This window comes from Eulemur rufifrons, chromosome 18, assembly GCF_041146395.1.
Source record: "Eulemur rufifrons isolate Redbay chromosome 18, OSU_ERuf_1, whole genome shotgun sequence".
Classification (NCBI taxonomy): domain Eukaryota; kingdom Metazoa; phylum Chordata; class Mammalia; order Primates; family Lemuridae; genus Eulemur; species Eulemur rufifrons.
Genome location: NC_091000.1, coordinates 2210195 through 2237939, shown reverse-complemented (window position 1 = coordinate 2237939; position 27745 = coordinate 2210195). Strand labels below are relative to the sequence as shown.

General features: G+C 38.7%; 1 protein-coding gene across 1 annotated transcript; it reads left to right on the top strand.

The window, feature by feature from the left end:
• On the top strand, positions 1 to 27719 carry CBR4 (carbonyl reductase 4). The gene is made up of 7 exons (XM_069493673.1): positions 1 to 214; positions 2325 to 2445; positions 3163 to 3299; positions 7866 to 8000; positions 13308 to 13392; positions 27225 to 27352; positions 27472 to 27719. The coding sequence occupies exons 1-7, from the start codon at positions 73 to 75 to the stop codon at positions 27717 to 27719; spliced, it is 996 nt and encodes a 331-aa protein (XP_069349774.1). The 5' UTR covers positions 1 to 72.
• The last annotated feature ends 26 nt before the right edge of the window (positions 27720 to 27745 follow it).

The following is a 27745-nucleotide window of genomic DNA, read 5'->3' as shown; positions in this document are numbered from 1 at the left end:
CCGGAGGCAGCTCGGGAAGCGGCTGCCGCGTACTGCCCTCTTTTCCCCGCGTTTGTGACTCCTGCGTCCGAGATGGACAAAGTCTGTGCTATTTTTGGAGGCTCCCGAGGCATTGGCAGGGCGGTGGCCCAGTTACTGGCCCTGAAGGGCTACCGCCTGGCGATCGTCGCCAGAAATCTGGACGTGGCCCAAGCCGCCGCCAGTGACCTCGGCGGTAGGTACCGACGTGGCGTCGTGCAGTTGTGCGCCGCGGCCCGAAGCGCCCTCGTCTGTGAGACGGGCGAGCAGGTCCCCATGGCCCGAGGCGTGGCGACTTGTCCCCTGCGGAAGCCTCCCGCCTCCCCAGCCTCGCAGAGCGGCCCCTGCCCCGTCTCCCGCCGCCGAGGCCTGAACTCTGAGTTTTCTCTGAGACGTCGCAGTCTCGTGGGGCACCCGTGATAAGCACCCACCTCCCCGCGGCTGGCGCTGGCCGTGTGGAGCTGCTTTGTGTCAGCGTCTGGCCGCGGAGCGCCACGCATCGGTTGGCTTTGTATGTAGGGGAAAGGGTGTGATGCGGCGGAAAGGAGTTCGGGCAGGAACGGTGGGGGCGCCAGGTATAGACGCTCCCTTCACTTTTGCTCAGGGCTGTTCCTGCCCCATGGGAGTGCACAAAGCAGCGTTTCACAGGGAAACCCTTTTGCGTCCCAGCCAGTTTTGAGATATACCTGGTGTGCTCGACTACATCCATAAGTACTTTAAGAAGTTATTAAATCGTTTTGGTGAATTTTGCAAATGGACAATTGAAATTTGTTCTGCCAGATTTCTTTTTATTGCATTTAAACTTCAATCTTTCTCTGCATATCAGTAACGAATTAGTCATTATTTTGTGAATTTAAGTCTATGCTAGGGAGAAATAAAACGTTAGATATTAAGAGGGTACTATTTGCTGAATTACTAGAATGGACAAAAATACACTTCATTTACTATTAGGAAGACATGTTGGGTAAAAGAGAGGCCTGAGGGTGCATCTTGTGGGTACCATTGGTTTGGGATCACCAGTTCAGCCTAATTGTTTATGTGGGTTGGGAGAATATTGGACTCTATAAAATAAAAAATAAAAAACCTGTAAGTTATAGCCCAGGGAGAATTTCTGTGAATGCTTCTTGCAGCTCATATTCACTGCCATTCTGACAAAGGAGGGAAAAAGTGGTGATCATTACTGGGTCACCTCAAGCCACCAGTGTTTGCTGGAGTAGATTAAAAACATTGGCTGAGTTTTCAGGGGTGGGTGTGGATGCAAAAAGTCCTCAGGTGAAAGCCAGGAGTGAGACACAGAGGATGCTTTTGAGCCTTTCGTTTTCTGTTTTTCTTTTTTAGAGACAAAGTTTCCCTCTGTTGCCCAGGCTGAAGTGCAGTGGCACAGTCATAGCTCCCTGCAGTCTCGAACTCCTGGGCTCAAGTGATCCTCCTGCCTCAGTCTCCCAAAGCACTGAGATCCTTTCATTTTCTTGAATCATGTGTTCCGTGAATGATTGGTTTTCATCAAGTGTGATTTCCCAGGTGACTTACTGATTCCAAAGGCTTGAGTGGGTAGTGTTCATGTAAATGTATTTGTCAAGGTCAGACACAAAATAAGCAATTGTTTTAACTTTTTAAAGAAAATTCTGTATCTTAGAGTATTAAAATGGTAGATTATTAAATAGGGAATGCTTTATGTTTCTTTAAAGTATAATTTTTGGCATTTAAGCATTTTTTTTTTTAAGTAGCAACAGTTTTTAGTAAAAAGTTTTTTTTCTTGTGTGGTTTGTAGTCTTAGCATTTTTTACAGCTTCCTGCGTTGTCCTCTCTCCTCATGGTCAGGCTAGAAAAATAGTCGTCATAAAACAACAATAAGAAACCCTGGAGTTCATGTTCAGGGCCAAAGAAACCAATTCAACAAAAACCTGACAGAATTAGACATAAATTTCAAAAAAGGGAATGTGAAACCCAGGAGACTGTTGAATTGGGTAGCATGGGTTCAATGTTAAAGCTGTAAATATTAGACGAATCTTACAAAGCATTATAAACTGGAAAAAGGCTCCTCCGAACTTTTGTTGATTATAAACAGTTTTAAAATGAACTTCTGCAGTATTACTTTATTTCTTCTTGTTCCCTACCCACCTCCATCCCAGTTTCATTAGACCAACTCCATGAGATTAGGACCACATGACATAATTTATTTTTTTATCTCTAGGTTCTAGGTTAGCACAGGCCTGCTATATATTGTAGTAGATGCTTAACAAGTGTGTACTGAGTAAATTCAAGTTATAATTTATAAATAATTCTAATTTAACTTTGTTATATAGGAGATCATTTGGCATTTAGCTGTGATGTTGCTAAAGAACATGATGTTCAAAATACATTTGAAGAGATTCAGAAACATTTAGGTCAAATAAATTTCCTGGTAAATGCAGCTGGTATTAACAGGTTGGTCACAGATTTAAGTACATTTCTAATGTCTTTTTTTTTAACTTTTATTCCTGATGTGTCTTTGATTAGTATAAGTTAAGTTGTTTTACTTCTAATGGGAAGAAAAACTATTTTAAAACTTTGTGAATCCATACATTCTTTTCTTTTATGTTGGAGTGTATAGTAAATGTCCAGTTTGATCAGTTTTAATGTTGTAATCATCACCTATTTTAAGCTATAGAATATTTCCTGAAGGCTCTCTCAGTTTCTTCTCAATTAATACTTCCTTATTAGGTAACCATTATTCTGAGTTCTGTTACCATATATGTTTTGCCTGTTAATGAATTTAATACCAATGGCATCATAGGGTGGGTATTGTTTTTTTAAAAGACGAATTTAGGAGAGAATATTTAGAATAACATTAATTTTCTTGCTAAATGAGGTATGGTGTGGCAATTGCTCAGGTCATTCAAACCTGGCTGCGTGGTACTACTTTTAGCTGATAGGAATATTTGCCACTCTAGGTGAGAAGGGGCTAGGAACATGCCTTTCACGTGAATCCTTCTGGCTTATCAATTGTTATTTTAATGCCTCTCAAGCCAAATTCAAAATGGGACTCTAGATACTCTAACTCAAATATGAAGTACTTCTTATACTCTGCTTTCAGTAAAAATGTTATCTATGTCTTGACTTTTTTTGGCTTGTTATTAATTTACATGCTGTTTCTTTTTGTAGGAATAGTCTTTTAGTAAGAACAAAAACTGAAGATATGATATCTCAGCTTCATACTAACCTCTTGGGTTCCATGCTGACGTGTAGAGCTGCCATGAGGACTATGATTCAACAACAGGGAGGGTCTATTGTTAATATAGGTGAGTGAGTCTTCACCTTTGTTAATTTATAAATTTTCATATTACCGTGAAACTATTTAATCCACTAATTTGGAATTTATTCACTTGTGAAACTTAGATGAAATTTCGTTGTATTATCTGTGGAAAAAGGGATTTAATTAACTGATTAATGAGTAAAATAGAAATCACAAATTCACATCCCTGTAGGATCCAGGCAGGTGTTAAATGAGTGACACCACCAGGTATTAGAAAAATGACAGTGTTAACCGTGTGATAAATGGCAAATGACATTCAGCTTCATTGTCTGGTGGCCCTGTGGAATGGTGGAGGCCGCCACTGCTCAGATCTAGTAGAGTGTTACTGTGCACAAATGTGGTCCCAGTTTTGCCAGCAGTTTTGATTTTTCAAGAGAAATTAGACATCCTGATTTTTATGTGAAGCCTAATTTTTAAAATACGGACATGGAACTGAAACAAAGTAGACAGTAGAGGCTAAATAATAATGTCTACAGCAGTTGCATGGGTCACTGATAAGTCTAGTGCAGAGGTTTAAAGGAAGTTCCAATTTCTCAGATTTTTAGGATGAATGTAAGTAGTAACTCCTAGTGTGCAGGTCATCTGACCCACAGAGCAGATAAATCGTGGAGTGTGTGCCTGTAGAACTTAAAATGCAAAATGACTTTGAAGGTTTATTCCTCAGTTTGGTAATTTGAAAATAGTGGTATACCATCTGATTTTTATTTTCAAATGGTAATACCTTAAAAGGCCACAAAAGAGGGATGCTGCTTCATTAAAGTAAATGACCGTATTCTTCTTAGTACAGGAAATGGCTTTCTGAGTCAGAATTTAGGGATTTTCTCTTTGGAAAATGAGAAAAGGAAAGAATACTGTGCTAAAAAACTAAGAGAATAAGAATATTTTTTATTTTTACCCTTAAAAAGTGTAAGGGATCAGTTTTCTTATTAAAAGGATTAGTAAATGAGTCCACCTTTGCCTTCTTTTTTGTTTTTTGGGGGTTTTTTTTTTTTTTTTTTTTTGAGACAAGGTCTCACTCCGTTGCCTAGGCTGGAGTGCAGTGGTGCTTAGGTAGCTCATTGCAACCTCCACCTCCTGGGCTCAAGCAATCCTCCTGCCTCAGCCTCCAGAGTAACTAGGACTAGAGGCGTCCTAGTCCACCACACCTGGCTAATTTTTAAAATTATTTTTGTAGATACTGGGTTTGTTATATTGCCCAGGTTGGTCTTGAACTGCTGGCCTCAAGTGATCCTCACACCTTGGCCTCCCAAAGAGCTGGGATTATTTATAGGTGAGAGCCACTGTGTCCGGCCCACCTGTGCCTTTTAATAGGGTCAGATACTGACTTTAGGTTCTTATAAGGTGGCACACAGGCCTGTTTCCACCACCTGATAACATGGGGGTCTGTTTGTTTAACTCTAAAATATTCTCTTTTTAGGTATATTTCAGAAACCCAGGTCAGTCCTTCATGTGCATGTAAAACTTTTAGAATTGTGCTAAAAGTAAATAAAAATAGTTAATTGAAAGTAAATTAAGAGAATACATCTTGTTACAGAAAGGACTACTTTGAACTACTAGAAACTTCATTAATATTTCATAAGTTACCACTTTTTGACTGAATAAACAATAGTGTGTAGCATGAACCAAAGCTATTAAAGCTTCCTGTTTGGCCTTTCTTCCATGCATGTATTTTTCTTTCTTTTTTTGTCTCTTTGTATTTTTCTTTTTCCTATATATCCCTTTTTCTGTCTATCTTCATTTTCTTAGTGTGATGTCTTGTCTTTCTTTCTTTGTGCTTCACGGTTCTCTTTCTTTTGTCATGAATTAGCATACAATATATATTATAGAGAAATATTTTAATAGTGGACTTGATTATAATAGAAAAAGTGTTTGGAATATTTTCTTTTTCTAAAATAAAATTACTTTTTAAAAAATATGGTGAGGTTCTTGATTAAATCATTTTTATATCATAAGTAAGGTCAGTGATGTGGAAAATTACTTCCTCACTTCTGTTTTGCAAGAATTTATTTGCATACAGTTGATATTTTAATTATAAATTATTCTTACCTATTCATCGTTAAATGAAGTCACTCAAGGATTGTTATTAGGCAGTACAAGCTACAGTACATCCCTGAAAGTCATGAAATTGCACTTTTACAAAATGTTTATACCCGAAGCTTTGCCGGTTTGGGTTGACAGTAGGGACACACCTCAGAGGCATGGCAGGTTTGGTTCCAGTCCACTGCAGTGAAGTGAATATTGCAATAAAGCAAGTCACACAAATTGTTTGGTTTCCCAGTGCATATAAAATTTATGTTTATACTGTACTGTAGTCTATAGCATTATGTCTAAGAACAATTTACATATCTTAATTAAAAAATACTTTATTGTTAAAAAATGCTATCAATTATCTGAGCCTCTAGTGAGTCCTAATCTTTGCACTGGTGAGAGATCTTGCCTTGCCTTGGTGCTGATGGCTGCTGACTGATCGGTGGTTGCTGAAAGTTGGGGTGGCTGTGGCAGTTTCTTAAAAGAAGACAACAAAATCTGCTGCATCAATTGACACTTCCTTTCGTGAAAGACTTTTCTTTTGTGTGTGCTATGCTGTTTGATAGCGTTTTACCCACAGTAGAACTTCTTTCAAAATTGGATCAATCCTCTCATGCTGTTGCTTTACCAGCTAAATTTATGTGATGTTCTGAATCCTTTGTGACTTCAACAGTGGTCACAGCATCTTCACCAGGAGTAAATTCTACCTCAAGAATCCACTTTCTTTGCTCATCCTTAAGAAGTAACTCCTCATTCCTTCAGGTTTTATCATGTTTGCAGTGATTCAGTCACATCTTGAGGCTCCACCTCTAATTCTGTCAAGTTTCAATCTGAAATGTCGGTTCTTAGTGCACTCATGGCTGAAACATGACCAGATGCACCAAAGTAAGGCGGGCGTGCAAACGAGGTTTATTGAGGAGAGAAAGACAGGATTATAGAGCAAGAGCAAGATAGAGGTTTACAGAGCACGACACATACGCCACAGATGACAGCCGGACCCACTGTTGCAGCAAAGGGAGAGCCAAAGGAAGGGCCAAAAAAGGACTGGTTATGGTCTGCATCTTGTTTTGTACTGCCCGGATTGGGACCTCCCTGTAGTTCAGAGGTCACCATGGAACCACTTTGATTGGACAGTTGGGAGTTGCGTGACCTGAGTCTTACTACCCGTGCGGGTTGTTCCAGGTCACTTTCTGGACTCTTTGTACCTATGCTGCTTGGCCGGTGGGCTGGAGGGTCCTCTGCATTCTTTTGCAGTTGGCGCGCTAAGTTCTGATTGGCAGCTTTGTAGGGTGTTTCCTCCTACCCCAGGTATGGCAGTGGCTCTAGACAGGATTAAGGTGGGGCAGCACCAGGGTGGGGACCCACTTTCATTCTTGGGACACCCGGAATCCCTTGCTATCTTCCTAACAATTCTAGTTCTCTTGCTATTTCTACCATATCTGCAGTGACTTCTGCTGAAGTCTTAAACTCCTGAGTCATCCGTGAGGATTGGAATCAACTTTTTCTAACTCCTGTTAATGTCAATATTTTGACCACCTCCCATGAGTCATGAAAGTTCTGAATGGCATCTAGAATGGTAAATCCTTTCTAGAAGGTTTTCGATTTACTTCTTCCAGATCCATCAGAGGAATCACTATCTATGGTAGCTATGTCCTTACAAAGGGTATTTCTTAAAAAACAAGACTTGAAAGTTGAAATGATTCCTTGCTCCATGAGCTGCAGGATGGATGCTGTGTTAACAGGCATGAAAACAACATTAGTCTCCTTGTGCATCTCCATTCAGCTCTTGAGTGACCAGGTGCATTGTCAATATTTTGTTTGTGGCACCCCCCAAAAATTACAATAGTAACATCAAAGATCATTGATCACAGATTATCATAACATATAATAATGAAAAAGTTTGAAATATTGTGAGAATTACCAAAATGTGACGGAGCCGTGAAGCGAGCATGTGCTGTTAGAAAAATGGTGGCGGTATAGTCAATGCAGGGCTACCGTAAACCTTCAGTCTGTAAAAAGAACAGTATCTACGGAGCACAGTAAAACAAGTTATGCCTATGATTCAATTTTAGTGAGATTTATCTTCAAATGAACTATTCTTTTAGGTGGAATTGAGTATTTCCTTACATCCGTGTGTAGAATCGTAAGATTAATCAGCCTTTGACCTTTTCTGGCTTTAACCTCTTTCTGCTAGAAGCTTTTATAAACACCACGGGAATTTTCATCTTACCTGACGTACTCACAGATAGAGTGGGTCCCTTTCACTTCCTGGATCAATTTGCAAGCCCCCACCTGGCACTGGCAGTTTTACACCAGGTTCTTGCAGATCCTGTTTTGTGTACATGTCCGGAGCAGACTGGGACTCTTGAGTCCTACGTAAATGACAAACGACAATGCTTAGAATTCCTGATTTTAACAAGGACAGGGTGGGTTTTACCTTTGTTGTTTACTTACTTTAAATTATGTGAAGTTTCAGATAACCCCATTAATTGGATTTAATTTTCTTTCTTTTTTCCTTTTCTAGGAAGCATTATTGGTTTAAAAGGCAACTTTGGCCAGTCTGTGTATAGTGCCAGTAAGGGAGGAATAGTGGGATTTTCACGTTCTCTTGCTAAAGAGGTAGCAAGAAAGAAAATTAGAGTGAATGTAGTTGCACCAGGTAAGTGAAAACTTTTTATTAAAATAACTTTATTGATTATGATTTTTGTTATGTAGAGATGGACGCCATTAGTTGACCCATTAGTAGTCATTAATTGACATCTGGATAGAACAGTTCTGAAATGACTGAAAAAAATACAATAATGAACTGGTGACTAGAAAAAAATGTACCTCATATTTTACAAAAATAAAAATCTTTATTTTTAAATTTTGCACTAACTATGGAATAACTTAAGGTGGAGAGGATCTCAGAGATCATTTATTCCAGTCATTTCTATAGTTTAGAAAACAGAACTAGGATTCAGAGTGATTTGTCTGAGGTTACACAGCTAGTTTATGGCAGAACTGTTACTAAAAGTTTTTTCTTTTGATTTCTACCTAATAAAAGCATGAAAATAATGTCCCCTTAGATTTCCTTTATATCATTATAGACTTTAGATCTTTTTGTTCTTTTGCTACCATGGTCTGTCTAAATTATCTGGAACTTTCCAATTTCCTTTTATATTATTTGCCTTTTGCCAAAATACTGGTTGATAAAATTGCCTGGATTAGTGAAGAGAGTAATAAAAAGATGCTAAAGCTCAAAAATATATTATCACTAATTAGCTGGTGTGCTAGAAATTTTGGTTAGGTATTTACTTGATTTTTTAATAAAATGAGTGTTTGTCGTAGACTTCTTCCAGTTAGCCATGGAATCTTTGTCCTAGCTTACTGTGTGTATTGAAGAACTGATCACCGGTGTAACAAAGAAGGCAGTTTCCTTGTTCACTGGTTGCAAGAAAAAGTGGGCTACATAGACCCCCGTCACCTTTCCCTTTGCAGTCACTAGTGGCTCCTGCTTGGACCCTAGAGTGGGTGTGTTATTTGGCACTGAAGTTGAGCCAGCAGGTATTGGGGATTTATCAGAATGTCCTGTTAGCCCTTTTAGACTGCAATGTGCCTTCATCCTAGTTCATTTTTTAGGCACAGAGCCTGCCTAAATCCAGACATTCTAAATCCGTGAACATGTGATAAATGACTGTCGTTCAATGCATTTATTTAAAAAAAAAATCCAAAATCTGCATTGTCGTTGTCTTGGCACTGTTTTCTGTGCCAGCTGATTGATTTTGGCATCAGCCTAGGTTAACCGTATGTGGAATAAATTATTTGTGGTTTGGCACTACATTTATTTGCTTTCTTCTCTTTTTGGTATGGGGATAGTGTGAGCAATGAAGGGTTAATTTTAGTTCTTGATGACTTAAAAGCTGAGTGGTTTATGGGTAAAGCAAGTGCTCTCAACTAGCAACTCGTGCAGCAAACCTCCTGACGTGTCTCCCGCGTGCAGGGGCTGTGCTAGGTCTCAGACTTACCAACGTAAGATATTTCTGCCACTAGGAGCTAAGTATAACGGGAAGGACAGACATATAAACAGATAATTACAGTGTCATGTGGTGAATGTAAAGTAGAGGCACATATGTGATGCTATGGAAATGCTGAAGAAGGAATGCTTAAGTTTTTCCAGAGTGAGTGAGTTGTCAGGACAGGGGACTAGGTGGTGGAAATCCAGTCTGTATACACTGGGGACGTTTTAAGAGTGTTATGGAAGTGTGGTATATAGTCTTTCTTAATGGTCTTACTTTTCTGTGCAATTCTTTTTGGAAGTGGTAGCCTTTGTCACTTATCCTTCTGTTGAGATACAACCCTTGTGGGGCATAATATGTATGTATTTATCAGGGTGTTTGAATTTCCAGTGCACTTTATACTGCAGATAAAAACTCGTTGCTGAAAATGTGGCCATTTAATAGGGTGACCTTTATTATATTATATTGTTTATATATATTATAGATAACATATATATATAGCAGGTTTCATAGTATGAATATGCTTCATTGGTCAGAAGCAAAGGTGAAAAAACAGAATTAAGTAAATTCTATGAATTATTTATTAATGTTATTTTAGGTAGTAATTTCAACCAGATTCTTCACCAGATCTTTTAACAGCTAACAAACATCAGAGTGAACAAATGTTTCTTTTCATGCCACTTTTCCTGGTCACTTTCAAATGGAGGTTGCAATTAGCAGGAAAACAGTTAGAAGCATATTATAACAGGAAAAGCAAGGATCAAGTAAAATAAGAAATTAGGCTGTCATTCACTGCCTAATATTGTTGACTGTTTTTAAAGATCAAGAGTTGCTAATCTTTGGCATTATTTTAAATATAAAATAAACTTCTCATCATGGCTAAATCTTACTGATTGGAAAATATTGAATATTAGAATATTTGATAAATTGAACTTGTAATGGATATTACTTTAAAAATATATGTTATGTATGTTTTGAATAGATAACATATACATACTGTACAAAATTCAAAAGTGCCAAAAGGCATAGAGTGAAGAGTAAGTCCTCTCCTCTGGACATTCAGGTACTTTCCTTAAAGTAGTCACTGTTAACTACATAGTTTCTTCTCTATTTTATATAAAAGCCAATAAGGAGTATTTGTGTGTATGTATGTATGTATTCAAGAAAACACAGATTGTATCGTACTGTTCACAATGTTCTGTAACTTGCTTTAGTCACAGAACAGTATGCCTTGGTGATGTTTCTGTGTTACTCCATACAGAGCCGCTTCATTTTTTAAAGTAACAGCTTTATGGAAATACAATTCACATACCATACAATTCACTCATTTAAAGTGTACAATTCAGTGGTTTTATTAATAGTATTGTCACAGAGTTGTCCAGTCATCACCACAGTAAATTTTAGAACATTTTCATCATCCCCAAAGAAATCCTGAACCCATTGGCGTTCATTCCCCATCTCCCTCCAGGTTCCCCAGCTTCCAGCAACCGTTAAACTACTTTTGATCTCTACATATTATCCTATTCTGGATATTTTGTGTGAATGGAATCATACAATATTTGGTGTTTTGTGACTGGTGTATCACTTGTAATGGCTGAACTAAAACATAAAGTAATGTCTGTTTTAAGAGTATACTGAACTTATTTAACCTGTTGCTCCTTGATGGGCATTTAGGTTGTTTCTAATCTTTTTCTCTTACAATTAATGATGCAGTGATAATACTTTTATGTAATTTATTTTGCACATTTGCAAGTATATGAGTGTAATCTTGGGAATGGAACTGCCAAGGCTCCAAGGATATATGCCTTTCTAATTTTGACAAATAGTAAAGCATTGCATTTATTTCTATAGGGTGCCTTAAATGTTTTGGTACTTTAAGTTGAAGAGCTTTTATGTTTACTAATACTTGGAGAAAAATCTTATTGACAAATGCTTGTGTAAGCTTGGCAGCAACTCAGAGCAGATATTACTCTAGGTGCTCTTTTGTGCTAATTGGCACGGAGTTGATTTCTCCACTGCTTCCCTCTACAAATGTAATATTAAGACATAAAAATATGTTCTGGTTAATGTCTTGGTCTAGTTTTGGTAAGAACATTGTTTCTTCTCCCTTAGAAAAGTATCTAGGGCTGTTTTTGTTTTTTCTAGGTCCTAGAAACTTATACCAGAGAATGGATATCTGAGCTAGTAGATAGATTAAGTAGTGTCACATCCTACAATTGTTTATACTGGTGATAGGCTAAAATCTGGGTATCTTATTTAAATGTAAAGTCTCTGCCATGTATAAAAATGTTGAAAACTAAAATAGTGACCTGCTAATATGGAAATGAGATGTTGCTATATATTTATACTAGACGGATATTCAGAAATGGATAAAGGAAATATATTTTCTTTAGAGTTCATCAAATATAAATTCTCACTGAACAAGAGCCATTAACTTGCTTTTATGGGCAATAGTATCCCTGTTCCTAAAACATTAATATTTTAAAAAAGTGTACTGGGTGCGTCTTCACGTACACAGGACTAAAATAGAAGTATCCTTGTTCTGAGTTGGGTGAGTGCATGTCATTTCAGTTATCTATTGATTTAAGGGTGATAACTTGGTAGCCAGTTGGAAACCTCTGTCCAACAAATGACACAGTAATGTAATTTGTTGGACAGTGGCACCTACTGGTAGTTTATAATTTTTATAGCACAGTTTGAAAGGCATTGTGAGTATCTACCTAGTAAAAAGAGGAGTAGAGCAAAATTTCCAGAACTTTAAAAATAAAGTGAATAAATGATATGGGAGATAGTCCTTTGGGGCCAAGGAGAGAGAGCACACTGAAAATCAGTACAAGCAGAAACATGAGGGTGTCAGATGTGTGAGGACTACTGATATCTCTCCTTAGGTCTGTGATATGGAATGGAACCCAAAAGACTGTTTATATGTAGTGGCCTGGGTTGTTAATATGTTTATTAAATATAAATGAGAATCACATAGTTCATGACCTTTAGCATAAAATGACGTTGAAATTTGGTAGAGCCCAGAATAATTTATCATTAGAGACTGGCTTCACACTTTTAATTTAATTTCTGATAAAGTGGGGACAGACTTATGTGAGTTTTTAAAAAGCTACAGAAAAATGATTAGGGCAATAAAACTATTCTGTATGTTACTATCATGGTGGATACATGACTGCATTTGTATAGTCAAAAGAGTGAACCCTAATGTAACCTGTGGATTTTGCTTAGTAATGTATTGATATTGGTTCATCAGTTATAACAAATGTACCACATTAGTTTCCATAGTGTAGTGGTTAAAGCGTTCACCTGACACATGTACCACATTAAGGTAAGACATTAATAATAGCAGGAAATTGGGGGAGGCAATGTGATAAGTGGGTATATGGGAACTGTACTTTTCTGCTCAATTTTTCTGTAAACCTAAATTTCTTTCATTTTTTAAATTTGAGGCAGAGTCTCGCTCTGTTACCTTAGCTAGAGGGCAGTGGTGTCATCATAGCTTACTGCATCCTTGACCTCCTGGGCTCCAGTGATCCTCCTGCCTCAGCCTCCTGAGTAGCTGAGACTACAGGCATGCACCACCGCCCCTGGCTGGTTTCCATTTTTTGTAGAGATGGGGTCTTCCTGTGTTGCTCAATCTGGTCATGAACTGCTAACCTCAAGCAATCTTCCCGCCTTGGCCTCCCAGAGTGCTGGGATTACAGGTGTGAGCCACCACACCAGTCTTGTAAACTTAAATTTGTTCTAAAATATAAAGAACTGCAGATAACAATGAGAGGAAGGCTCTTTGGACATGTTCTTGTCTTCCATAGGAAACATCATAATCAAAGAGGAAAAGCCAGTACTGGTGAATTCACCTCTTCCTTTCAGCGTGGTCTCTGACACCCACTATAGTTTCTGTGCAGAGTGCAGTGATGGCTAGCAGCTGTCCCGTGGTGGCTGACATTCCAGGTGTCCATTCCTAGGTCTGGGGAGAGGCGGCAGGCTTGCCCTAATGAAATCACACCCTTACCTTCCAAGCTGGAGCAGTGGAGGGAGACGTCATACGAGGTGGGTGGCTGAGTATCATGACCCCAGTTCTGGGCGTTTTGTAATCATTGCTGGATTCAGAGGGTTCCACTCTCTTTTTCACCAATCTTGCCTAACATGGACTTAGACCATAGCAGAGCTCAATCCAGGCTATAATGTTTAACAGGGCCTTATAAAAGCTTCAAGATATTGGCCTTTATCTGTTCCATGTATCTGTCTTGCTTGGTTGTTTTGGGAGACCACAGTCTGTCCTCCCAACCCACATCTGTTATATGTGGCAGAGGTCATCTTTCTGTCTCCCTGGGATTGTCCTTGGACATGTCTCACTGCCTGTGTCTCCCTGCGCATCTAAGGTTTGCCTTCCTGTACCTCATGCCTTGTTCTAGATCTGTTTTTTTTCAAGGTGAAAAAGCACCTTTCAGTGGCCTCTCACAGCTCGTTAGGCCTCACTCTTTGTCTCCAAAAGGGCAGACACATCAGAACTGACATCCACCCAGAATAGGGCAGATCACTTCCGTTCAGTATGGCACGGATGAAAACCCAGATTAGCATCATCGCTTCTGTGATTGGTACTATGCTAGCCTCCATGTACCTACCAACGTAAGAACTGAGGGTCCTTTTAGGGGACTTGACTTTACTAAACTTCAAGTGAAGTTAGGAAGCCATGAAGACTACTCAATGAGCCATACTTTTCATCTTTGAATCAAGCCCTGTAGAGCTAAAGGAAACCTTGAGAGGTCTGTCATTTTCAGCCTGTTTGATTTTATGATGCAGAAACAGCCTTACAGTTGCAAATGCTACATGACTTCCCTCAGGTCATAGCTTTCATAGTATTAGCAGAGCAGGGAACAGAATCTAGTTTAATGTGTCCTAATCCAGTGGTTTTTTTAACCATAAATGCTATCTTTGAGAAAAGGCCACTAAAGCCAGTTAGAAGCTGAGCTTGGAATTTGCTGATCCATAGTCACAAGGTCTTTTTTTGCAAACCAAGAACTACTACCGCAATTTATTGTTTTTTTTTTGTTGTTGTTTTTTTATTATATTTTATTTTTTTTGAGACAGAGTCTTGCTTTGTTGCTCAGGCTAGTGTGTGGTGGCATCATCATAGCTCACAGCAACCTCAAACTCCTGAGCTCAAGCGATCCTCCTGCCTCGGCCTCCTGAGTAGCTGGGACTGAAGGTGCGAGCTACCACACCTGGCTCATTTTTCTATTTTTGGTAGAGACAGGGTCTCATTCTTGCACAGGCTGGTCTTGAACTCCCAAAGTGCTAGGATTACAGGTGTGAGGCACCATAGGCCCATGTTTTTGTTGTTTAGAGTAAAACACATCATTGATTTTTTTGCTGAGAGTTTGTGAGAGTTAGTGGGTAGTATTCTATGCTAATTTTGCTATTAGACTGGTGCAAAAGTAATTGCGGTTTTTGCATTGTTAAAAGTTGTCATTTGATATTGGAATATATTCTTAAATAAATTTGGTTATGTCCTATATCATTTTAATGCACATTTCTCGCTTTATTTTTTTTGCTAATGACTTATTACTTGCTGTTTATTTGATATTTATTTTAGACTATGGAAATTATGTTAGACAAAAAGCAAATTTGAGCGATTTTCTTATTCGAGTTCAAAATGGGTCGTAAAGCAGTGGAGACAACTCGCAACATCCACAACACATTTGGCCCAGGAACTGCTAACGAACGTGCAGAGCAGTGGCAGTTCAAGAAGTTTTGCAATGGAGACGAGAGCCTTGACGATGAGGAGTGCAGTGGCCGGCCATGGGAAGGTGACAAGAACCAACTGAGAGCAGTCGTCGAAGCTGATCCTCTTACACGAGAAGTTTCCCAAGACTTCAACGCTGATCATTCTATGGTCAACCATTCTATGGTCGTTTGGCAGTTGAAGCAGATTGGGAAGGTGAAAAAGCTCGATAAGTGGGTGCTTCCTGAACTGACTGAAAATCAAAAAACAGGTCATTTTGAAGTGTTGTCTTCTCTTATTGTATGCAACAGTGACAAACCATGCACCGAAAAGTGGATTTTATATGACAACCGGGCAGTGATGACCAGCTCAGTGGTTGGACTGAGAAGAAGCTCCAAAGCACTTCCCAAAGCCAAACTTGTACCAAGAAAAGGTCATGGTCACTGTTTGGTGGTCTGCTGTTGATCTGATCGGCCACAGCTTTCTGAGTCCCGGCGAAACCATTCCATCTGGGAAGCATGCTCGGCAGATTGATGACATGCACTGAAATCTGCAACGCCTGCAGCCGGCATTGGTCAGCAGAAAGGGCCTGGTTCTTCTCCACGACAACACCTGCACGTCGCACAGCCAACACTTCAAAACTTGAACGAATTGGGCTGCGAAGTTTTGCCTCATCCGCCACATTCACCTGACCTCTGGCCAGCCAACTACCAGGTCTTCAAGCATCCGGACAACTTTGTGCAGGGAAAACGCTTCCACAACCAGCAGGATGCAGAAAATGCTTTCCAAGAGTTCGTCGAATCCCAAAGCACAGATGTTTATGCTACAGGGATAAACAAACTTATTTCTTGTTGGCAAAAATGTGTTGATTGTAATGGTTCCTATTTTGATTAATAAAGATGTGTTTGAGCCTAGTTATAATGATTTAAAATTCGCATCTGAAACCACAATTACTTTTTAATTGCACCAACTTTTAAGTGCACCAACTTTAATAGAATTCAGAATTACTTTGGAGAATTGTGTCATGAACTCCGAGAAGATAACATGAACTTTGTATTTATTCATGAAGAATGCATTCTCAATTTAATTCATTCACCTTTTATAACAAATGTGAGATGAGTTTTCTTCCGAGGATACTCTCTGAGATACCTATGGAAATAAACGTTTGTTTATAAAGGTTTCTGCCTTTGGCTGTCGAGAACCCCATGGTGGTGGTCTTGAGATGGCTGGATTGCCTGTCGAGCACTGTGGCTCTTCCTGGAGTTAAGTTTCATTCACAGTTTGCTTAACACTCTGCAGAAGCTGGTACCATTATCTGTGTCAGCTGCTCCTCCTGTTCTTGCTTTCCTTCTGGCCATTTCATTGTTCTTAAAGATGAAAGGAAATGAAGGAAGTGTTGCTGAATTTTAAAACAGATGTGGTAAGAGTTAATGGCAGAGGAGGCTATTTCACAATGTAATCTCACAGTGAAACACATAAATAACACAAAATTAATTTTGTTATTGGAGGCCCTCATGGCAGACCATCTGAAGTTAGTACTGTGCATCCTTTTTCAATAATTTATCTGAATACAAAAATAATATACATGTGTTGTAGCCTAGAAAGAACAGAAAATTATGAAGAGACTAAATCACTTGTCATTCTAGTATTTCATGGTAATACCTTAATATTTTGATACATAGTATATTTTTTCAGTCATTAGCATATATTAATTTTTTTTGTTTTGTTTTTAATAGTGTTATAATGGAATCATTGGTAACCTACTTTTTAAATATACAAATGTTATTTTTTCGTTCATTTTAAATATTCTAGCCCGGCTAGCTCAGTCAGTAGATAATGAGATTCTTAAATATTCTTCTATACCATAATTTTTAATAACTGCATATTTTGTTGTGTGCATGTATTATGACTTATTTTATCAGCTTCTTATTGCTTTCATTGATTTTTACTTCTTTCCAGTTTTTCCCCTGTAACACTGTCATTCATAGGCTTCATGATAGGAAAATCTATGATTATTTTTCATAAGACTTTTAAGAAAATATTTAGATATTTATAACTAAAAATGTAAGGCAAAGAAAAATTAATTATATAGTATTGCATAATAAACCAGTGGCCTAATGTTAATTCTTAATCCAGGTTTTAGTTCACATTTATTTTGGCACTTTAAATGGCAGTATATTTAGGTTGATTTATTATTGGAGTTATACATGATTTCATTTTAACATAAGATAATTTGAAAACTATACTTTTGAGATTGCATATTAAATTTTCACTTCACGTGTTGTGTTGAACTTTTAGTCTACCTATTTTTTTGTGACTGTAAATTTTAAAAAATTTCTAATTGTTCTTTTCATAAGGATTAATATTTGCCTTCATTTTAAAATCTAAATGATTTAGTATTATATAGACTACTGATTATATTGGTTAAGTATTTTATTACTAATATGTATTTGTATGTCTCATTTTAATCTTACAAGATTTTCTTAATAAATCTACCATTCTGGCATATATATGTAATCATTTAGAATTGGTTGCTTAATATGTTATGCAGTACTTTATATTATATAATGTTACACCTTTTTTTAGAACATGTTCTCTGCAAGCTTTATTATATACATCAATACTGTATTAAATTTTGAATTTTCTGTGTATATGTGCATCAGAATTGGATATGACCATAAGATTTTTTTTTTTTTGTATGGATATGGAAAATACTGACCTTTCTAATCATCAGCTACCTTAGCTATGGCAAGTGGAACCAACTAATTTTTGTTGGAATTGCCAAATCAGTTCATGTGACCATGTTTGTGATACCTTCCTTCACTGACACTGCCTCCACTCTTCTACCCCTCCCCAAGTGAAAATTAATAAGTTCTGTGGTATTTTGTGTATACCTTTATAAGGATATTCACCAGACTTCCTTATATTTCCTGGGTGTGCAGGTGACTGTTTCCTCTGTAGATCGTGGATTACCCAAGGATTGGAATCTTGCTTTGTTTATGTTTGTATCTACCCACTTACATTTTGCTAGGAGGTGGGCCACATAATTGGGGGTCAGATAATTTAATGTTCAATAAACATTCATTGAGTTAAATTGAGTAAAAATGTAGACTTGGTTATTGGATTGCTAACAAAACTCTATTTTCTAAACAAGGTTTATTAATAATTTCAAATTAAATTTTCAGGAACAAATTCATTTTTTTTAATTGATGAGATGTCTCAGTTTCTACCCCTTTCAACTAAATAAATAAATATTTCTCTTCTAGGATTTATTCGCACAGATATGACGAAAGACTTGAAAGAAGAACATTTAAAGAAAAATATTCCCCTTGGGAGGTTTGGAGAAGCTACTGAGGTGGCACATGCTGTCGTGTTTCTTTTAGAGTCGCCATATATCACGGGGCATGTTCTAGTAGTGGATGGGGGGTTACAGCTCACCATGTAATGTATAGGTTACTGAGTTATCAGGGCGTTAGAATCAAGGGCACACGTTGGCTATCAATTAGATAATCATACCTACATTTGCTAATGAACCCTGCTCATGCTGCAAATGTTGATTTCCATCTTCATATGAATATATCTGAAAAGAACAATGTGTGACCAATTGTATTTTCTAAAGGAAATATATTGTCTGTCTTTGGTTGCCTTACAGGCTGTAGCAATTTTAGTGCATAGGTCATACAAGTCATAGTACATGCAAGTCATATAAACAGGTATGAATGTATATATTTGCCTCAGAAGTGGTAAAAATTAGATTGTCTAATTATGAATTATTTCATTCATCGTGCTGAATTTTCTAGAACTTAACCTTGTGGGCTGTTGCCAAAATGAGAGTATCTAGAGGACATTGATCAGTTGTCAGTACTTCAGCAAACCTCCTAAAGATAAGTGTGTTTCTTTTGCATGTGCTTGGGTGACCATTATATAGTTTGGAAAAAATAGTATCAGATAAATAAAGACATGAATTTAAAATTGATTTCTTTGAGTGGTATTACTCTTGATTGAGCAGCTGGACAAAACAGTGTGCAAATTTAAGTGTACAGTGTAGAAATTCTCATAGGTAATGAAGATTAACCCTTATCTTAAGGTATTAATATCTGGTACAGTAATGAGCTACATAGATCTCATCAACTTAAGGAGTGTTTTTTAACCCACAAAATAGTGTAGTGAGCTACTTAAAAACTGCATAAGAAATGCAGGATTTAAAAAATTAAGGGTACTTTGCATGAGTGAATATAATAATGATCCTTACCCTAAGATTTTAATAATTCCTTATGAATAGTCATAGATAATAACTTAAATATGCAGTAACAATAAATTAAATGTCTTTACAAGAAACAGTTATAACATTAGTCTTCAAAGAGAATATTTGCCTGGGAATACAGATAAAGACACAAACTGAATGTAAAGTATCGGGCAACATCTATTTTGCATTTAACTCTTTTGTGAGGAATAGTGTGACATTTTCATGGTTACTAGATTACATCTTGATTTTTATTTATCATTTTCAAAATGGTTTAAGTGGTGCATTTTAAAATATATCTTTCTGGAGTGTTTTTAGAGCTGAACATTATTTTATATTAGAGGAGATTTAATTCTATATTGAAAGTCAGTACAGAACTACTAATAGGATATACTAATAAATACAAAGTAATATTATAATTCAAAGCAGTACTTCTAAATCAAGATTCCTGATTCCTTAAATGTTATTTTAAATTTGTCTCTGATACAGTCTCCTTTGCTTAGATTAAGCTAATTTTTTAAGTATACTTGCTTTCTGTTTCTGTAAGCAGTTACCAGCTATTGCCTTATGTTCAGAGGTTTGAAAACTTCAGTGAATTCTTAACAGGAAGACTCATCTATAGCTGTTATCTGACTCTTATGAGCCCATAACCCAGCCTGTGTGTAGCATTTAAAAAAAAAAAAAAAAGTTTATGGTTAAAGCCGATGTATTAAAATTTTTGCATAGAGGGTTTTTAAATTTGTGCTTGTTTTCATATTTTTATTCATATTCAATTTACAAGAAGGTTTTTAACTGCTTTTTACAGATAGAATTATATGTTATAAATTACTTTGAGGGAGAATCATTTGTGCAAAGAAGATCAGTTTTAAGTTATAAATTACTTTGAGGGAGAATCATTTGTGCAAAGATGCTTCTGTTATCTGGAATAAAGGGAGAAGACTATGTTGGCTATTTAAGAATTATGCCTTATATATTGCCAAAGCATTTTCCCAAGCTTTTCACATGGAAGTGTGTGTAAATTGAGAAATCATACTATTGCCCTAAGAAATTAATTGGTTCTTTACTTCACATTATACATGAAGATCAATAAGAATAACCCAATAGGAAAATGGGAAAAAGATACAAAACAGGAATTTCACAGAAGAGGGGATACATAGTCAACATATGTTGAACATACGTTCAAAGTAATTAAGAATATGCAAATTAAGACCACAATGAGGTTTTAGTTGACATTTGAGTGGCAAAAATTAATGTCTGATAATATCAAGTGATAGAAGTGCTTCTTGAACTTTAATAGGAATAAGCTATGGATCTTGTTAGAATGCAGCTTCTGATTTAGTAGATCTGGACCGGGGCCTGAGGTGCTATATGTCTAACAGATTTCCAGATGATGCTGATGGTGCTGGTCTGTGAACCATAATTTCAGTTGCAAGGTTGTAGAGTATGTAGATCCACAGGATCTTTTAAATATGAAAATATGTCTGTGTGTCATTTGGGATCCAATCTTTGCTCCTGGAGGCTGCCTGCATTTCTTCTTATGTTTTCACGTGCAACACAGAGGCTGAGTCTACCAGCAGGGGAAGGTTGAGACCTTGTCATGCTTTGAATCTAACTTCCCCTCTGCTGCTTTTCTCTGACTGTAGCTAGAAAAAAGTTCGTTGTTTTTAAGGGTTCATGTGATTAGATTGGGTCCATCCAGATAATACAGGGCCATCTCCATATTATGAGGTCTATAACCTCAATTATATCTGCAAAACCCCATTACCCATGTCATGTAACATTCATGGAATCCAGGGATTAGGGCATGGACATCTTTGGGGGAACCATTCTGTCTACCAGAATGGAAAATCATAATTATTCACCAATTCCCAGACTTGGACCAGTTCTCAGACCAGAGATAATCAATTGAAGAAAGAGGCTGTGTCTTCTTGATGAAGAACCCTGCAATAACACAGCAAATGTACACGGAACAATTCTGTATCCTTTCTCAAAGGAATCTAAGGTCATTTGCCCAAGTAACAGTACACTGGGGCAAGGGGCCTAACGAGATCTTTTAAGGATTATTGGGAACAGAGTCAAGCTAACATTGCTACCAGGGGACCCAAAACACTGTAATGGTGCCCGTGTGAAATGGGGGCATGTGGAGACCAGTGATAAATGGAGCACTGGCCCAAGTCTGTTTCACAGTTGGGTCCCCTGTGTCCCTAGACCCACTCTGTTCATTTTCCCAGTTCCTGAATGCATTTTCTTCATGGACATGTTTAATAGCTGGCAGAACCATCACATTGGTTTTTTGACCTATGGATAAAGAATCATCATGGTAGGAAAGGACAAGTAGAAACCACTGAAACAACTTCTGTGCAAGATAGTAGATCAGAAGTAATACATTCTGGTGGAATGACAGAGATTAATGTCACTGTCAATGACTTAATCATAATGAGTAACTATGTTATTACCATTATATAAATATCATTCACAGCTGAGCTGTTTAGTATTTGATAGTTACTTTTCCTTCCCTGCACAGTATTTTATTTTCCATGGAGTTAATAGTTATATTTTTTGTTTATTTTATTTTTATTTGTATAAATTTATGGGATACAAGTGTAATTCTGGTAATGGACATATTGCATAGTGTTGAAGTCAGGGCTTTTAGTGCTGTATCCATTACTGGAATAATAATGTACATTGTACCCATTAAGTAATTTCTCATCATCCACCCACCTCCTAAACCCCTGCCCTTCCGCGTTTCCATTGTCTATCATTCTACACTCTGCTTTCATGTGAACACATTATTTAGCTCCCACTTACAAGTGGAGCATGCAATATTTGTCTTTCTGTGTCTGAGTTGATTCACTTAAGGTAATGGTCTCCAGTTCTATCCATGTTGCTGCAAAAGACATGATTTCATTCTTTTTCGTGGCTAACATTCCGTTGTGTATATATACCATGTTTTCTTTATCCTGTCACCCACTGATGGACACTTAGGGTTGATTCCATATCTTTGCTATTGTGAATAGTGCTGCAAGAGTGCAGATATCTTTTTGATATAATGATTTATTTTCCTTTGGGTTGACACCCAGTAGTGGGATTGCTCGATCAAAGGGTAGTTCTATTTTCAGTTCTTTGAGACATCTTATTACTGTTTTCCACAGAGGTTGTACTAATTTACATTCCTACTAAACAGTGTATAAGCCTTCCATTTTCTCTGCATCCTTGTCAACGTCTGTTATTTTTTGTCTTTTGATAGCCATTCCAATTGAAGTAAGATGATATCTCATTGTGGTTTTAATTTGCATTTCTCCGATAGAGATGTTGAACACTTTTTCACATTGGCCATTTGTTTGTCTTCTTTTGAGAAATGTCTATTCATGTCCTTTGCCCACTTTTTAATGGAATTATTTTATTGAGGTGCTTGAGTTCCTTGTAAATTCTAGGTATTAGTCTCCTTTCAGATGTATAGTTTACATATATTTTCTCCCATTCTGCAGGTTGTCTGTTCATTATGTTGATTATTTCTTTTGCAGTGCAAGAGAAACTTTTTGGTTTAATTAAGTCCCATTTGTCTATTTTTGTTTTTGTTGCTTGTGCTTTTGAGGTCTTTGTCATGAATTCTTTGCCTAGATGAATGTCCAGAAGAGTTTTCCCTAGGTTTTCTTCTGGTATTTTTATAGTTTTGGGTCTTATGTATTAAATCTGTGATCCCTCTTGGTTTGATATTTGTATATGGTGAAAGATAAGGGTCCAGTTTTATTCTTCTGCATATGGCAATCTAATTTTCTCAGCAACATATTTTGAAAAATATGTAATTTCCCCAGTGTATGTTCTTGTCAACTTTGTCAAAGATCAGTTGGCTGTAACTACGTGGCTTTATTTCTGGGCTCTCTATTCTGTTCTGTTGATCTGCATGTTTGCTTTTATACCAGTATCTTGCTGTTTTGGTTACTATAGCCTTGTAGTATAATTTGAAGTCAGGTAATATGATGCCTCCAGCTTTATTCTCTTTGCTTAGGATTGATTTGTTTATTTGGGCTCTTTTTTTGGTTTCATATGAATTTTAGCATTGTTTTTTCTAATTCTGTGAAAAATGATGTTGGTATTTTTTATTTTTGTAGAGACAGCGTCCCAGTGTGTTGCCCAGGCTGATCTTGAACTCCTGACCTCAGGCAATCCTCCTGCCTTGGCCTCCGAAAGTGCTGGGATTATAGGTGGGAGCCACTGTGCCCAGACAATGCTGGTATTTTGATAGGCATTGCATTGGATCTATAGATTGTTTTGGATGGTATGGTCATTTTAATGATATTAATTTTTCTGGTCCGTGAACATTAGATGTCTATCCATTATTTTGGTATCTTCTTTAATTTCTTTCATTAGTGTTTTATACTTTTCCTTTTACCTCCTTGGTTAAATTTATTCCTAGGTATTTTTTTGGTAGCTATTTTAAATGAAATTACCATCTTGATTTGGTTCTTCTCTAGATCATTATTGCTATGTAGCAATGCTAGTGTATTTGTTTGTTGATTTTGTATCCTGAAATTTTACTGAATTCATTTACCAAATCTAAGAGTTTTTTGGTGGAGTCTTTAGGGTTTTCTAGATATAAGATTATATCATCAGTGAATAGGGATACTTTGACTTCCTCTTTTCCAATGTGGATGCCTTTTATTTCCTTCTCTTGCCTGACTGCTCTGGGTAGGACCTCCAGTACTGTGTTGAATAGGAATGGTGAAAGTGGGCATCCTTGTCTTGCTCCAGTTTCTAGAGGAAATGCTTTCCATTTTTCCCCACTCAGTATGATGTTGGCTCTGGGTTTTTTGTATGTGGCCTTCATGATTTTGAGGTATATTCCTTCTCTGCCTAGTTCCTTGATGGTTTTTATCATGAAAGGATGCTGAATTTTATCAAATGCTTTCTCTACATCTACTGAGATGATCATATGGTTTTTGTTCCTTTATTCTGTTTATGTGATGTATCACATTTATTCATTTGCATATGTTGAACCATTGTTGCATTCCTGGTATGAGGTGTCAGGATTCCTTGCTTTTTCATGTTTGACGTGTCCCTACATTTATTTCTAAGCACTGGTAGAACAGTCATTTCTTCCAATTTTTTAGAGTACTATTTGTAGGGAAAGATTTATTTCTGTGGATGAGTCTCGGGGTGTCAGATGAGTAGGGTGTGTTGGCTTTGGCTCTACGTGGACATAGTGGTGTATTCTCTGTGCCGATTCTTCAGCTGTAATCCAATGAAAAATCTAGTGACGTCTGCGAGTATCTTAGTGGCCTAGGCTGTGAGTGTGTGGCAGTGGTGGGGCAGCTTTGCTGGGGGTGGACTCCCGGGTTGTTTCTCAGGCATGTGGCCGTTGAGTTAGCCTGGGGGCATGTCCACTGGGAGCAGATCTGGGCTGTTTCCTAGGCCCTGGGCATGGGCGTGGGGTTGCTGAACAGGCCTGGGGACATGTTTGGTGGGGGTAGGGGACACCAGGCTGTTTCTCGGGCTCAGGAGGCTGGCAGGTAATCACTGCCAGCCTAGTGGCACGTCGGCTGCTTGGTAGCTCAGAGGCCCAGCCTGGCTGGTTCAGGGTGGGTTTGCTGTAGGCAAGTCTGCCAGACTGTTTCTCCAGCTAGAAGTGCAGGCAGCAGGGTTGAGTTTCCCTGCTGGGTAGTGCCGGAGTCACAGCCCATCCTGGGCCCCGGCTCTGAGCAGCGAGTTGTGGTACTGCAGCTACCCGTGAGGGCTTGGTGGCGCGAAGACAGAGCCCCTGGGCAGAAGAGGCGCAGTAGCTGTTGGACCCCAGAGCAGGCGCTGTGATGCAGCAGCTCGGCTCTCAGGGGTAGGTGGGGGTGGTGAGTGCACACCTTGTGCTCCCAATCGGGAGCAACGGGACGGTCATGGGTACTTCTATACTGTTGTATCTTGTTGCCTATGTTCACAAATTGCTAGCAGCTTTCCAAACTGGGCTCGGGGCTTGCAAGGACCGTTGGCTTCCCTGGTAGTAAGGACTGCAGGTGTTTGCGGTGGCGATGGGGCTGGTGGGGTTCTGCTTACCTTTTTCCCACAGGGGGCAATTCCTCTTGACCCTGGGCTGGTCAGAGTGGGGGGCTGGGGTGGCGGAGGCAGAGTGACTCCATGCTGCCTCCCGAGCATCTGGTGACCAGGGTACCTCTCCACTCCCCACTGCCCTGCCGCGCTCTCCTTTTGACACCTGCAGTCAAATCTTAGCTGCCATTCGTTGCTTTGGTCCTTTCTTGTGGGCAGGATGAGCAGGAAGTGCCTCTAATCAGCCATCTGGTTGATGTCACGCTCTTGTAACTTCCTTTCATCACCAAACATTGTTTCTCACATTTATCCATGGTGATAGATGTAAATTCAGTTCTTTAACTCTGAATAACAACATTCCATTGTATGAACAAATCAGTTTATTCTTCCTCCTACTAATGAACAGATTTTTCCTCAAATTTTTTTATACAGTGCTAGAGTGAATATATTTGTCATGTTTCTTTTCTGTATATTTGAGTTTCTATAGGACTTGGCTCTTTTTTTTTTTTTTGGCAGTGTTTTGTCTGATTTATTGATTCATGCAATGCAATAGACATTTCTCATGGAAGACTTACAGACCTCTAACTAATCCCATTGCTCTGAACCCCAAATGGGCCTGGCTCCTAACATTTTTTGTGCCATATGTTCTTTTGACACTCTAGTGAATCTTATAGATCCCTTCTCAAAATAATATTTATATAGGCTAATGTACAGAGGAAATAAATTATTTTAAAATAATTATCAAAGTATTAAAAACACATGCCTCTACAGTACCCCCATCTATTGATAGGTCTAATAACTGCCATAATTTTGAAGTCATGCTGAGTAAAAATGGCATTTTTAAGATACCTGTAGTATTTGGAATATAATTACTACCGGGACAGTCATGGGTACTTTTATGCTGTTGTGTCTTGTTGCCTACATTCATAGTTGAGGGAAACTTTAAATTTTGGTTGGGGATTTATCATTTTATTCCCAGCCAAGTTCACAAATTTTACCATATGTGCAATTTTATTGGATGTACACATTTTATAACTGAAATAATTTAGCCAAATTATTTTAGTTTCCAACTACATTAAAATGGTAGCTTACGTATATTGAGCTACTGTGTGCCAGGTATCAAGTTAAAAGTTTTGTCTGCATTATCTCATACAGCCTTCACAGCAACCCAGAGAGAGACAGAGGTGCCGTTTTAGTCTCCATTTTACAGATAAGGAAGTTGAGGCTTGGGGAGGGGAAGTAACTTACTCACTCGTGATCAACTGAGCTAGGATTCAGATCCTGGCTGGCTAACTCCAAAACCCAGGTTCTTTACTACCATAATATAGGATTCATATTTCCATAATTTAAAGGAATGAAACAAAATTTACATGATATGGTAGCCTTCAGCTACTGAGCCAAGCTAAGGTGATTTTCACATATTACTCATGGTCTTATAAGGGAAAATCAAGGACAAACTTAGCATTAAGACATATAATGGATTTTGTAAGCTACATAGCAAGTCATGAGGTATAGGGGACAACATGAAATATGAAAAACACAATTCTGGTCTAATTCAAATGTACTCAAAGCTCCATCATACACCTAATGATGGAGATAAATGTTTTCACCTTACGGAGGCGCTGAATTACACAAATGACCGGCTGTTTCCCTTTCTCTCTCTTCCTGTAGTAGGAAAGCCTAGGGCCAAATACACTGTCCGTGGTCTCTTGTCACTCTGGGTATTAACGCTTGTGTGTGTGTGCATGAATGTCTGTGCACGTCACGTCAGTCCTTGTTCCTTATCACTGTTTTTTTCCCTTTTCCTCACTTTTAACTCACCTTGCTTATATCCGTCTACACCACGGCTTCGGGACGTGTCTGCATGCGCACCCGCAGTGCGCGGATGGCGGGCAGGATTCCAGGCCCCCGCACCGCCCTGCCCCTGGCGTACACGCACCTCCTCGCAGCTGCCCGGTCAGCCACGCTCCAACCTGCCCGCGCGCGGCGCTGCCGGGATTTGGCAGGTGCAATGAGTGTCCCGAGTCAGGGATTTTGCAGGTGTAGTTAATGTCCCAAATCAGGTGACTTGAAGAAAGGGAAATTATCTGGTTGAGCCGTTAAAAGGGCCTGGACCCCCGACGAGCGAAGATCGGAGCATGCGCGGAGGCTGCCGTGGGACCCTCGCGGCCGGTGCGGCGAGGCGACGGCGGCCCGCGGGAGCTACGGCAGCTCCGGGCCGAGGGACCGAGTGAGACCTCGGTCTTACGCTCTAAGGAACTTTCGCAACCACTGCGGCTTCGAAGAGGACCTGGCGCTCCAGAGGCGAATGCAGAGCAGCCTCCCGAGGTCCCGCGGAGACGCCGGCCCTTCGACCCGCAGAACCGTGAGTAGCGCGCGCGGGCGGAGCCTCTGTTCGT